The sequence below is a fragment of the Ursus maritimus genome, unplaced genomic scaffold (assembly GCF_017311325.1).
Source record: "Ursus maritimus isolate PB19 unplaced genomic scaffold, ASM1731132v1 scaffold_12, whole genome shotgun sequence".
Taxonomy (NCBI): Eukaryota; Metazoa; Chordata; class Mammalia; order Carnivora; family Ursidae; genus Ursus; species Ursus maritimus.
Genome location: NW_024423564.1, coordinates 5,694,456 through 5,709,485, shown reverse-complemented (window position 1 = coordinate 5,709,485; position 15,030 = coordinate 5,694,456). Strand labels below are relative to the sequence as shown.

At 39.1% G+C, this 15,030-nt stretch overlaps 1 protein-coding gene across 1 annotated transcript in view; it reads right to left on the bottom strand.

The window, feature by feature from the left end:
- Window positions 1-11,342, bottom strand: part of WARS2 (tryptophanyl tRNA synthetase 2, mitochondrial) — a 96,550-nt gene extending 85,208 nt beyond the window's left edge. Inside the window, exon 1 of the mRNA XM_008706359.2 lies at window positions 10,356-11,342. Within this exon, the coding sequence (XP_008704581.1) occupies window positions 10,356-10,445 (90 nt within the window). The 5' untranslated portion in view covers window positions 10,446-11,342. The remainder of the gene's footprint in view (window positions 1-10,355) is intronic.
- Between the last annotated feature and the right edge of the window lie 3,688 nt (window positions 11,343-15,030).

Below are 15,030 nucleotides of genomic sequence, written 5' to 3'. Positions count from 1 at the left end.
TTTATGACTGCTGGAGGTCTCCATGAACATACTTCTGGTAAGATCTGCCTGCTGAGTGGCCGCCTAAGGCTGCACCTGTGGAACCCTGGTATTAATTATAAGCCATTTCCTGCTGGAGTGTTCATAAAAGGTCTAAAAAAAAAAAAAAAAAAAGCACACTCTCCATCTGTCCTAAAGCAAGTACCTATAAACAGAGACCGAATATAAGGATGTGTTAATTTCTGTAGGGAAGGTACAAAATCCTATAAAACTTCAAAATGGGAACAATCATTGCCAACTTCAGAACAAAGTTTTCTGGAACCAATAGAGAAGTTCTGTTGTTGTTGTTGTTGTTGCAAATTCCAGTTAGCTAACATACAGGGTAATATTAGTTTCAGATGTAAAATATAGTGATTCAACACTTCCATACATCACCTGGTGCTCATCATGACAAGTGCATTCCTTAATCCCCATCGTCTATTTCACCCATCTCCCCCACCAACCCCCCTAACTCGCCACCCCCTGCCAGTAAACATCAGTTTTCTCTATAGTTAAGAGTCTGTTTCTTGGTTTGCCTTTCTCTCTCTCTTTTCCCCCCTTATATATATATATATATATATTATATATATATATATATATTCCATATATATCACTTCTTCTTTATCCATTCATCAGTTGATGGACACTTGGGCTGTTTCCATAATTTGGCTATTGTAGATAATGCTGCTATAAACATCGGGGTGCATGAATCCCTTTGAATTAATGTTTTTGTATTCTTTGGGTAAATACCTAGTAGTGCAATTGCTGGTCATAGTATAGTTTTATTTTTAACTTTTTGAGGCACCTCCATACTGGTTTCCACAGTGGCTGCACCAGTTTGGATTCCCACCAACAGTCAATAGGGTTCTCCTTTCTCTATATCCTTACCAAAACCTGTTTTTTGTGTTGCTGATTTCAGCCATTCTGACAGGTATGAAGTGATATCTCATCGTAGTTTTGATTTGTATTTCCCTGATGATCAATGATGTTGAATATCTTTTCATGTGTTTGTTGGCCATCTGTATGCATTCTTTGGAAAAACGTCTATTCATGTCTTCTGCCCATTTTTTAATTGGATTATTTTTTGGGTATTGAATTTGATAAATTCTTTATATATTTTGGATACTAACTCTTTATCAGAAATGCCATTTGGAAATATCTTCTCCCATTCCATAGGCTGCCTTTCAGTTTTGTTGATTGTTGCCTTTGCTGCGCAGAACCTTTTTATTTTGATGAAGTCCCAATAGTTTATTTTTGCTTTTGTTTCCCTTGCCTCAGGAGACATATCTAGAAAAAAGTTGCTACATCCAGTCTCAAAGAGGTTACAGCCTGTGTCCTCCTCTAGGATTTTTATGGTTTCAGGTCTCACATTTAGCTCTTTAATCCATTTTTAATTTATTTTTGTGTATGGTGTAAGAAAGTGGTCCAGTTTCTTTCTTTCTTTCTTTCTTAAAACATGTTGCTGTCCAGTTCTCTGAGCACCATTTGTTGAAGAGATGGTCTTTTTTCCATTGGATATTCTTTCCTGCTTTGTCAAAGATTAAGTGACTATACTTTGTGGATTCATTTCTATTCTGTTCCGTTGATCTACATGTCCATTTTTGTGCCAGTACCATACTATTTTGATCACTATAGCTTTGTAATAGAACTTGAAGTCCGGAATTGTGTGTTTTTGTTTCATTTTTTTAAAATGGTGGAATACAGACAAATAAGAATGGGAAGAAATGCCTTTCCAAGAAGAGACAGTGGCATTAACAAAGAAGTAAAAGGGAAGAGCTCTGAGCGAACTTGGAAATTCTATGAACGCCAAGGCAAAAGATCCATGTAAGACAGCAATGGCCTAGAAAAGTGTTTTGGATCTAGACTGTGGAAAGTCTTGATGTGAAGCTCTAAGGGGACTAAATTTCATTAGAGGCCCCCAAAGGTTGCTGATCAAGGGGAAAACCATAATTAGACTGCTGCTTTAAGAGGATTATTCTGATAAGACTGATTTTGGGGAGGAGGAGATGGAAGGGTAGAAAAGTGTGGTGATGGGGGAATCAAAGAATTATTAAGACAGATAAGGGTAGAGGAGAGAAAGTTCACTGAGTAGAATTATATGTAATTTAAGAAATAATCATCATCCAGCATGAAGGACCCACTAGGTTTTATGCACTGGCAAAAGGACTTTTGGGAAGTGCTATATATATATGTATATATATATGTGTGTGTGTGTGTGTGTGTGTGTGTGTGGCAGGATCTCGAATCCACATATTTCTACAAGGCATTATTATGAATACCTGACAGATGAGAAAACTAAAGTTAGGGAGGTCAGATAACCTGCCTGGCATCACACAGCTGGTACAACCAGGCCTAACTGATCCCAAGAGTCACGTACCTTCTGCTTTATCACACTTCCTCTTAGGAAGGGACCAGTAAACTTTAAAATGACAAGTATAATGTTCCTGTGACTGCTTATTCTCTAGACACTTGCTTCTCTAGGTTACTGAGTTTCACAGCTTGGTGGCATGGGGGTGGCTGGAAAGTTGCCAGCCATTGGGAAAGCCAAAGTTGCCTGCCTGCAGAGAAGGATCTTCCTTCACAACCAAGACAGCCAGGTAACTAGTATCCACGGAGGGCCAACCTGGCTCTCTCCCCAGAACTGGCAAGGGCTCCACATAGTCTGGTCCTTAACATCTCCCTTGGGACTCCACCCTCATCCTGCACACTTAGCCCCTGCTCAAGAGACCTCTTCTGTCTTCCAGCAAATTTATGAACTGGCTGCTTAGCCCATTCTCCCCATGGGAGGGCAGGAATCCAAATCAGGGATTTGAGTAAACAGCTCCATATCCCTTCTCCATTCTCCCACTTCCCAAAAGGGGCCCAAGGTAACATAGTGAGTAAAGTTTGGGCCTGAATAACTATAAAATAGAATGGACCATGCAGTCTTTGTTCATGGGGAATATTAGGAAAAGGTCATGAGGAGCCCTTGGGTGTATAAAACAAATTCTGTTCAACGTTGCTCATTTTAAAACCTCAACAGCATCCTAATTGATGTACTAACAGGAAACAATTCACTTTAATTCAATTACTGAATTAGAGACCCCTTTAAAAGCTCCTTGGAATGAGGATCCTTTAGCATAAAATTCTCACTTATCACTTGCAGAAATGGCCCACAACACTAATTACTTTCATCTCTCCCATTTCCCCACTTTGCACCTCTGCTACTTTTGAAGAAAGTACTCTTGACATAAATCCCAACTAGACCCTAGATAGTGGTCCCTTGGTCATCCATCAGCTCCAGCACTCACCACCTCCCCTCTGCCTGCAGGGCTGTGCACAGGTTGACCTTTTAGCTATCGACTGTGTGTAAACAGAACTTCCTACATGTACCTTGGGACTCATGTGTTTAAAGCCCTTATTTTACACATGGTAATCCTAGTGGCAGTAGCCAAATAGAGACATGGAGATAAATTTACAAGACAGCTTTGCTCCTTCTTCATAATTCATCGAGCCAAACAAGAGTATAGGAACAGTGACAACAAAGGATGATTTATAATTTCTACTCTGCGTGTCACCATGGCAAGATATATAAGTGGCTTTCATAGAACGAATTTAAAAGTTACAAGGCAGTTATCTGCATATTATCATGGGTTGAGTTGTTTAATGGCATTTTATTACAGTTAGGGTACAGACTTTGGAATTAAGCTACCAGGGTTTATATCTGGGCTCTAACATTTGCTAGCTATGTGATCTTGGGTGAGTCATTTAACCTCTTACTATTCTCATCGACAAAATGGGGTTCATATTAGCACAAACCTCATTGGGTTGTGAGGATTAAATAAGCTAATGCATGTCAAGTGCTTAAAACCTTGCTTGGTACATGGTAAGCATAAATATGTGCTAGTATCACCTCCTCCATCATAATTGTGCTTATAATAACTATTGTGTCTATAATAACACTAAATGATTTCAATACAAATATGAAAATAACATCCACTGAACTAAAACTTTAAGGAATACCGATATTTACTTAGATTCATCATCATTACAACTGGTTAAAAAAATTGGAAGACACAATGAGAATTTAATCAGTGAGTCAAAATTTTAGATGACTAAATAGTGAAACTTGGTATGCTGCAATCAAGATTAAAAGAATATGTGAAGCATTTTGCAGACTAAAAAGTGGTGTATTAGAACAGGATATTATAGGAAATAATAGATTCCACTTGAAAATGTTTTGCAAGGTGAGATTTATCATTTTATTTTATGCTGTCAAATACCTTAATGAAAAATCTACAACTATCACCCTAAAAACCTGGGATAAGAAGCAATGGAACCAAGGTCATTCATTCAGGGCTCTACCCACAGTGGACTTGCCCCGCCCTATAGTGAGTCACAGCCAGATCAGCAGACCAGGAATGAAAAGGAGAAACTGACAGCCCTGCATGCTGGCTGGTGTCCTGGCCTAGAGGGCAAGGGATTGAGAAGCAGAAATTGTGAGAATCTCCAATGGTTAGAAATCAGGGTGACTTAACTTTGCCTTTTAGGAGACAAAGGGGGCAGTCAAAAGGCAGTTCCTTAGCCAACCAGAAGTAGGTTCAATAGATGCCAGGATGACTGCGTGCCATGGAAAAAGAAAGCTGTAGATGATTTTTGATAAATGGCTAGAGGCCCAATAGAACTTAGATGTCAGGGTGCTGTGAAGACCTTGATATGACCTTGACTCATTCAGTAAGCTGGGAAGTTAAGAAAAAGTGTTATGCCTCCTCCTGGGAATAAAAGATATGGTATTGCTAAGAGATGATATATAGAGAAAACTGTAAATGCTCGAGCAGAGTTAAATTAAGTCAAGCTGGAGTCAATGTTGCACCTCTGTGCCTATAAATTCTCTCTCCGCATCTAGCGTCTCGCACGGGCAGAACAGCTTCCACCCTCTATGAGTAAACTGCTCCTGTGGAAATTCAAGAAGAAGCCCCAGGCCTCATGTTGCAGTCTCTAAAAGAGAAATTCCTGAACCCTGAGAGGTAGTGGTAGAATGGAATCAAGAGCAGAACTGGATAAGTGTGCTTTATGAGGAGGCTAGAGGCTGGGTTAGTTATAATAATGACTAAGGGAATCCAGAGAAACTTCTTTGCGCACAAAGATCAGCATATTATGCAGAAGTAAGCTGTGTTTAGAAAGAAAGAAGGAAAGAAGGAAAACTGACTACCAATATCTTCAGTGCTTGTGCAGCTTATATAAATAGAACATACGTTGCATTTTATTGATAAAATACACACACTGTCGAAGTGAATACTCTCAAACTACTTATTTTCGGGGCAGTTCCTAGAACATAATTCATCCATCACATGTGGCCCTCAGCCAACAAACGTACTTGGATATGTTTGGGAGCTGAAGTATTTTTCAAATGTCATCATAAGAAATTTAAGATTGTGTGGCACCATCTCTGGGGCCGCTGTTTCGTGTGTGGAGGGAGGGTGGTAGGGCGGTGGGGGCGATGAGGTCAAGCAACAGGGCTCTAGCTACCCCTCTACTCCTGAAATCAGAAAAGTTCTGCTTTTATGTTTTATCTAACAGGGACTGATACAAGATTTTATTTGGTAAGAGAATACTACTGGTCACGTGGAAAAAGCACAGACGAGGCTGAATTTGAATCTTGGTACTGCCATTTACTAGCTCTGACTCGGGAAAGTTACCTAATCCTTCAGAGCCTTAGCTTCCTCTTTTATAAAATGGGTAGAATAATATTTACAGGATTGTTGTGAGAAGAAAATAAGATAAAAGTGTGTATAGCACATTGCACAGGGCCTTAGCATATAGAAGATGCTAGCTAAATGTGCATTCCTTTTCTGAAAGACAGGATTATGTACGGATATAGGCTTAAATATATATATTTGTGTAAGCCTCTGCAGACACTTCTGTAACCTGCAGCCATGCAACAGACAGACTGAGAAAGGATCTCAGGGAGCAGCCTTACTGCTGCTAGCATTTCCTGGCCGTGGATGCCAGAACAGTTACTAGCAAAAATCCTCAGCATCCACTTACTGTTCCTCCTCTATATTTTCATCAGTTACCATCAGTAATTTCCATTATCTATTCAAATAAAGTTTTAAAAATTATTATTTCTAATAAGCTAAGTCAGTTTGCAAGGAAAACCAATCTAAAGAAGATTTTAAGTGAATGGACTCCTAGGCTGATTGAACTTAAAAGGGGTGTTCAAGTGGGTCCATGCAACACCCTCTAAGAAAAGCACAGAGATGAAGTAGTCCCATCAAACCAGCCCAGTTATTATCTTGCAAAATGATGGCTACAGATGCTCCTGATAGCCCTCCATGCTGATTAGCTCTTGTTGCGAGTTGGAGGCACAATACAGAGCAGAGAGAGACAAGCTAAGGGAAAAGTCACTGGGAACACTACCCCACTTTAATGTCATTAAGATCACAGAAACCTACAACAACAAATACTTATTGCAAAATAGGGAATGAAATCCCAATAGTAAATTTTACCATCCTAATTCCACAATTAATTAGCGCTGTGATTTTAGGCAAGTTACTTAACTAAAGTCAGTTTCCTCATGATTTAAAATAAGGTGCTAATACCTGCCTTAAAGCCTTGTTATGAATAGTCTCTCTTTGATGGTATTCTTGCCAAAATCCATAACGTAATCGTGAGAAAACACCAGACAAACCCAAATTGAGAGACATTCTAGTAAATAATTAACCAATCCTCTTCAAAAGTGCCAAGGTCATGAAAGACTGAGGAAGTGCCATAAATTGGAGGAGACATGACAGCTAAATGCAACAGGGGATCCTGGATTTGACCCCGGACCAGTAAGAGACTAGTGGAAAAACTGGTGAAATTTGAATGGGTTTTTAGCTAGTATTGTACCAAATTTATTTCTTGGCTTTGATCATTGTATTATGATTATGTAAAAGGAAGCGTGGTGAAGGATGTACAGGAAGACTATGTACTAATTTTGCAACTTGGTAAATCTGAAATTATTTTAAAAGAAAAAAAGTTAAAAAAAAAAAGCAATTGTTTGAAAAGCCTAGTCATGAGAACCGAATACAAGAACAATAATTTAACACATTGCCTTTTTTTTTTTTTTTTTTTTTGCAGGCTTGAGTCCTTCATCTAATGGCTAAACTTGGTAGCCATTAACATTGGGAACAGTCCGTTAATACTGGCCACACCCAGCTTGGGACAGCTAACAGCAAAGTGTGCTGTTCAACTGCAACAAAATGTGGACATTTTACACTGAATGATTACAAATAATTCTTGCAAAAGTCTACTAACCATCAATATTTCACTCTTGGTACAACACCATAAGTTAGGGCTTCAAGAAGTGTGGATTCTGTGTTTGGCCAACGATGACAGACTTAAATTTACCTAATGCCATCAATATTTAAACGTAGCATGTCAAATCTTCATTCCTCTGACTCTGTGACTACTCTCATCTTGTCAAACGTCAACAGTTTTTTGTGAGGTAACACCTGGCAAAATAAACCGCTTTCACATAAATTGGAGACAGCTCACAATGAGTATGGCTTAGAAACACTGTTATTCCTGGTTTCTCTCTAATTTTTATTTTAAACTTGAATCTATCTCTAGCCTCGAGGGGCAAAAGCCTACCTTTGAGATAACTCAAGGTCCTCAATGCCAACCTTATTACTCAAGATTTTGTTTTTTAAAGAAAACATTAAAACAACCTAGGAATCATAATACTTTATCAGTCATAGTTTCCAACACAGCACTGCTTTGGCTCACCCACTTTTGCCTCTCACCTCAGGGAGTAACTGAGTAACCAAACTAGTAACAAGCAACTTGGTTATTTCTTAGTTTTTGATAGAATCATCCATAGGATAAAAATATATTTTCTATTAGACTATACTCTTGCAAAATAATTTTTGTTTTCTACAAAGGTTATGAGATATCATAAAAATGTCGAATGCATCTGGTTTAAGAATCCAATTCTTCCTTCACATATTTCTGCATCTGTTCACAAAAATCGCTTTGACTTCAAAGGAAGCTTTTCAAGAGAAAAAGAAGATACATACAGGAAAAGTACCCATAAATTTCTAGTCCTTTTCTAAGGCCATTTTAATAACAGCACTGTGGGACAAGTATCTTTTTAGGTCTTTAGAGATCTAAAGTATCACAGATGATATTACTGACTAAGCATTTATAAGGAGATTTATGCTTTAACACTTTATTCTGGGTCTAAAAGTGATATATCTTCAATTTTGAACATGTGGAAAATACAGAAAGCTTAAAGAAGAAAACTTAAGTGACTTTTAATCCACTATTTAGGAAGACCAAAGCAAAACAAAAAAAAGTTAAAACTGGTTGTTTCCTTCCAGTCTTTTTTTTCGTGTGTATATATTTATATAAATTTATATTTACAAACAATATTATAATTACTCTATGAAAACAATTTTGTATCTTTTCTCAGTTGGTCTTTCAAAAGACTACATTAGTCTTTCAAACCATCATATTTAATGACTGGAAATTACATGTAGATTTATACTTTAATAGAAATGCTCTAGCTTACATTTAATTCTTATCATACTCAATGATAAATTAAGGGTTTGTAAACATTAATCTGTTCTGGAAGGTCTACATTTTGAAACTATCTAGATTAGCAGTTGATTAATTTTAAGATAACCATATTCATTAATTCCACTGAAACAATAACAGAGGTTTAAGAAATTTTTCTTAGCATTTATAATAATTTAGTGCCCTAAAATTCCCTGAGCAGTCATTAGTGAGTTCTAGCTTATTTTCCTTTTCTTTTTGATTTTCTATTTCTCATGACATCCTCCCCTGTTGGGTTTGGAAAGAGAGGAAGTTTGGATCTAAGGTTTAGTTACTTTGGTACCACAGGTTTTAATATGCTATTAGCTAGCTATAAAATAGTAAACAAACATTTCTGATTCTGCAGAATCAAACCCTCAAACTTCATTGAATGGATTTATCTAATTTTAAATCAATTCTTACCTAACATTGCTGCCTGAAATTTAAAATAACGCTTAAGTAGCTGTTTTGTTGAAAAAGAGCTCTCTAGTATTTCCTTTATCTTTAAATCAATCTTGGGAGGTCCACATCAATGAGGAAAACTTAAGAACAGAACATTAATTTATGAGATGATGGGGAAAAACAGGTTAAACTCAAATCTTGGTTTTCATAATTAATCTCATTGCTTTACTTTGGCTTCATAATCATGGAGCCACAGATTTTCCAAAGCTTGAAGGAACATTAATGGGTTAATCAGTCCCACCCTTCCTCCACTCATTTTACTAAAGAAAACAAATCCTGTGAGATTGACTTGCCATGTCCCACAAGCTAGCAAGTGGCAAACAAATCTCTTGATCTTCGATTTCCTAATTTCAAGTCTAGTGCTCTTTCCAATATACCAGTTACCACACAAAATCCTCACACCTATGCATTTTGACCACGAATAAGCAAGGATGCCAATAAATCACCTAATAATCACAGAATCCCAAGTTTCTTCCTAGTTCCCTGAAGATACGTCCCAAGAGATGTACAGCAATGTGCCTACCACCAAGATCGCACTTAGAAGACATTTAGTAAATGTCTGAATGAGTGAAGTAAATATCTGAGTGAAAGGGGATATATATATATATATACATACATACACACACACATACACACACATATATAAAAATTATAAATATGGAAGCCAGTGTCCACGCTCCCAGCACGACACGGTAAAGGTGACAGCAGTGCTGCCAGGTGCAGGACAGAACGATGCACTTTGGCAACTTGCTGTAACTCCCTCACAGAGCCTGCTCCATGCAGGTCTACCTTGGGGAATGAGGAGCCGGAGTGGAAGACGCACTGACACTTGACACTGAAATGCCGCCCTGCCAGGAGGAGGATGTCAAGGGGCTGCTCCGACTTAAATCGTCCGATTCCTCACAAGACTCCTAATTTCTCCGCTGGCCCCTCAGAAAGGAGGGTGAAATAGTAATAGGACCACGAGAAGGCGGGCAGCTCAGGAAAGATCGGCGCTCTAGCCGGGTTACTTCACACAGGACTTGGCTTCCCGCGTTGCCCGGCAACAGCCGCGGTGCCAAGCTCTCAGGGAAAGAGACGGAGGCCAAGGGGGCAAGCGGAGGGGCGCTCCTCCCACCCCGGCGCGTGACATCATCGCGCATCCTTGCAACGTCGCCACGCTCCAAGTAGGAAGGGAATCTTAGGAGAGTGGACCTTAAGAGAGAAACCGCTCGGTATTCTCCAGAGGAAACGGGAGGAAAGAAACCAGTGGAGGGAGAGGAGACGAGAAGGACCTAGCGGGATGGCAAGCTGGCGGGAGAAAGGCCAGCTATGGTTACCTGAGGAGTCTGAGCAGCTTCGGGTCCTTTATGAAGTGCCCGGATGAAGCTCCAGCACCCACGCGCCTTCAGCATTGAGCGCATCGCCATTTTGAGAGGGGCGGAGCCGTATTGACTTGAGTGACGTCTGCCCGGAGAGCCAGTCCCTGAGTCTCAGCTGTTTTGCTTGCTGCGTAAGCGCTCTGGTCTTCCGGGCGTTTCTCTGTGCGGCTGCGTGCGGGAGTCCGGTCTTTGCAGAGCAGGTGGGGACAGGAACGGGGTGGGGCTAGGCGCTAGTGTTTCCCCTGGAGACCAACTCTTTGTGCGGGCCTCCTGGTGGGAGATTCCCTTTCCGGGGTATTAGTAGCAGCGTTGTAGACTGGAAGAAAGTGAAGTAAATTGCCTTTCGGATTCCGGCCATCCAAAGGCAGCTTTTAAGAAGTGTCTCTAGGAATGGGGCCTACCCAATCCTGTTAGAGCGCAGTAAGTGGTCCTTTGAGACTTATGTGGCCTCATTAATTCATTCGATCTACAAACCTTTGTTAAACCCTACCGTCTGCTAGGTACCCCTATCTTATACGGCCTAATGCGTAGCAGGTAGATAAACGATGCACTCTTCTAGATGTTAAAGAAGCAAACCCCAAGATAGGGGAAGAAGGGTGGTTAAAATTGTGGCGCTAAAGCCTGGTCCAGGGAGGGCTTCAGAAGGTAGATACCTGATAGAAGAAATTGTTTGCATTTTGGGTTAAATTATGAGAAGAATTAACACTGTACTCCTGCTTCTGCTAATGCGCCCAAAAAGCTCCCAGACAGAAAAGAACCTATCAGTAAACATATAACAGGAAAAGATTAGTCAGAATTCCTTTATGTGTTTTCTTGTGTTTATCTATTGAACAGATACTGAAAATTAACACATTTCCACAGGGAGAGGTACGAGATAAATGGAATAAGGATGCCCGTACTCTTAAACTAACTGAAATCTTAACCGGTTAAGACAAAGTTTATGAATTAAAACCATACATTAAAATCTCTTGAGTGGTGCTTTGTACTGGTGAAATTCAAGCGCAGTTGGTGTAATGTAGAAATAAGCAGGGAAGAAATTGGAAGGATGAAAGCCAAAAACAAAAACCTAAGAAAATCAAGTGTTATTCTTAAACAAATCAGTTGAGTTTGGTTTTGTCTCATAAATTTGAGGTATGTGGAATAGTTGCAAATGTGATGACCGTTAAGTAGGTCTGGAACCCAGGAGAGAGAGCCAAACTACAGAACGGATGGTAATTGAAAGTAAGGAACTCTCTGAGACCACAAGGTAGAGTCTGTGGAATAGAAATGGGCAGATGATGGAAATTTTTAAAAATAGTCAAAAAAATATTTAAAACCCCAAAAATGTGGTCTTCCTGAAACCCAGCTAAGAGGCCTTGCCAGTGGAAGTGATGATTGATCATTATAAAGATGCACAGTATCCCTTGTACACATGGCCTAAATATTTTGTACTCATATATACAGCAAAACATTAAAATACAGTTTTTTACAGATATTAATTAGATTAAATGACCCTAGGAATTAGTAAGGTTAGACTTCTGACATGCTCAGCCATCTGGATTATAACATAAAACCTAGCAATAAAACAAGGTTTACAGCAGAAAGCTGTCAAAGTCCTGCCCACTTTATTTCCTCAAGCAGTAATTTTAGTCTTTTATCTACAAAGACTCACGTGACTGATAATGTTTCCATAGGAGATATTTCCAAGGCATACTCCCATTGAAGAAGGTATGTCCGAGCACAAGTGGAACCACTTCGGTGTCTGTATTTTTTAAAGTACATTATTTTCAAACTTAGAAGTAAGAAATTATTTCCCATCGCAGTGGTGACTTGATGACTCCTGAGTGTCACTCAGCCAGCCAGGTTGCTCCTTGGACAAGGACTGTGTTTTGTATTTCTTATATTTCCCCCAGCACCTAGCACAGAGCAGGCACATCTTTTAAATCTAAATTTTATTTTGACAAAATATGTAACTAATCGTCAGAGATTTGTATGTTTTTAACATCCAGGAGGGAAAGCTGACAGCAGAAAAGACGCTAGACTTACTTAAAGCAAGCTAGTTTCATCTGCTTTTGTACTTTTTTACAATGGCATTCTGAAACCATTTGCCATTGGGAAAGTATCCTGATAAAGCTCACCGTTGTGTAAGCTCACCATCTTCGCTTCTAAGAAGTACACTACAATGAGCATAATTTAACAAGCATTTTAAATGTTAATCCTGAATCTTCAGGAGAAAATATGTCATTCAGGGTATCTTTCAATGAAAACTTGTCAAATGTACTTTTGAAATGTTTGCATACAAAGTGATTAACATTTTAGAAGTTTGCATAATGCAGGAATAGTTTGGTTACATGAGAAGTTCACTTGTGGAATATTGCATTGTCCAACAGTGTTTTTAAGTGAAGCATCACTGTATTGGCAGTATTTCACATTGCGATCATTTGATAAGCCAATGAGCTTAAGTAAAATGGGATAGAAATGTTTTACTTAAAGCAGGCTTTAGATACAATTAAACACTTATATAGTGTGTATGGTATACACTGTATGTCTACAGATGTTAGTGCTTACAATTTTGAAAACTTGTTTAAAATTTGATTTCTCATCAACACTTTTATTTTATAGTGAGTTCTGGTAATTTTGCTCTTTTCTTAACATTCCCTGCAAATCCCATCTTGCTTGAAACAATAGATTAAAACCAGACTGGCAGTTGGGGAACGCTTTCTATTGCAACCATGTGTGTCAGAAGAAAGGATTAGGTTTCCTTGTCCAAGAACATCAAGGGGAACCTCCACCTCTGCAGACACACCTTTATTCCTCGGTAATGGAGAGTTTATATCTAGTTAGATTTAAATGGGATAAGGAAAGAGTTTAAATCCACTCTTAGCTCTAGTAGTATAATCAGCCCTCAAGTCTCAAAGTATCTAATTTTGTTTCTCTAATTTAATTCTAAGTGTCAGGTTGGTATTAGATGCTGATCAAGGTGATGGAGAGTTGCCCTACACATTTATTCACTTAAGGAAGAATTTTGCAGACTGCAAAGACTAGATGGCATCTACGTTCAAAACTTACTTAAAGCACAACCCATTCACCTCTGACCTTTCCTTTATATTGAATATGTTTTTCAAATATAGAGGAAGAGATTCCATAGTTGGAAGTAAACCTTTCTCTTCATAATTTGGGATAGGGCCATACTATCTTATGCTGGACTCAATTCTAAGGACCTAAATCAAAGTGAGACAGAGTCTACCTTTGAGTGAGGTCACTTCCAAGTGTCATTAAAGTATGTGTGAAACCATAGTAATGACTGGGAGATTGTTTCTTTCTCCCCCCCCCTCCTTTGGCTTAATTCTAGTTCTGCCCCTTGTTTCAGAGCAATGAAAGTCATCCAAAGATACTGAGTACCTTGACAAAAATCACACAAAGAATAAGAGTGGGATAGAAAGAACTATAATCTCCAGACAAGGGCTCTACATTAAGTGACACCACTATAAAATGAAGTAGATAAGGCTAGGGCTGATCCAAGAGGAAGGTTTCACCCAAAGGCATATATTTGTGTCATGCTTCCAAGTCAAGGCAACTAAATGGCTGATTTTTAAAGCGTTGATGTACTCATCTCTCCACCTCTAACATTAAAAGATGCCGTCTTTCCCTCGCTGTTTTGGGGGAAGTGCATATTATACCATATTCTTTGTGGGAGGGTAATAAACCGGAGGCCTATCTGGTCTTTGGGGGAGGGGCTTAGGGTGTTTAAGGGAGGCATTACTATCACTTTTTTTCCTGGAAGATGATACCTGTGATATGGGTAGCAAAACAGAATTTTTCTCAGAGCACACTTTCCTTAGAATTAAGGGCCAAGGCCATAGTTTCTTCCAGATTCAACTTTTAACCTTAAGGACTATCTTTCCCACTTGACAGTTGCGGGTGGGAGAAGGTGAGGAGGGGAGAGAGAGAGCAGACATAAGTGGATAATTTGCATGTGTTGATCTTCAGAGAAATGACTCCATTACTTGTAGAGTCCTTAGCATTCGTACCAGGAAGAGGACTGATTATATGGGGATGGTGCAGGCCCTGGAACTCCTGTTCATACTTAATATTTTCTCTCTATACCTTTCTTTCCATACTGTTGTTTCAACATCAGAGTACAGGTCTTCAAAGAAGATAGAGAATTGCTCCCATAAGTATGGATCCAGAATAGGGAAAATAATTTTCTAGAAATGCAGAAGACTACTTTCAGTATTCTCTATCCCCATTGTTCACCCTCAGTCTTAGGACACATGTTGCATGAAGAAATGGAGCTTAAAGATTAGCAAGTTGAAGTTTCAGAAGAGCATTTTACTTTGTTGTCTCCGTTTGCATGCTGTATCTGTTCCAGAAGGTAATGGCCCTGAAGACAAAATCTGTATGTTACGTGCACACTCATTCTATTTTTAAATATCACCCTTTGCTCCCAGCTACTTCATAGTGGGTGAACAGGCTTTCCAGTTCTGAGTTTATGTTTTACAAAAAGAACTAGGTCTCAACAAAGTTTCTTGGTGTTGTTTTAGATAGGCTCCTTTCTATTTCGTCTATGTAATCAGACTCCATTTGATCCCTTCCCACACTCTATCTCTGTGGTGTGATGCTAGGAATGACTGAAATGAGACACAATGCTTAG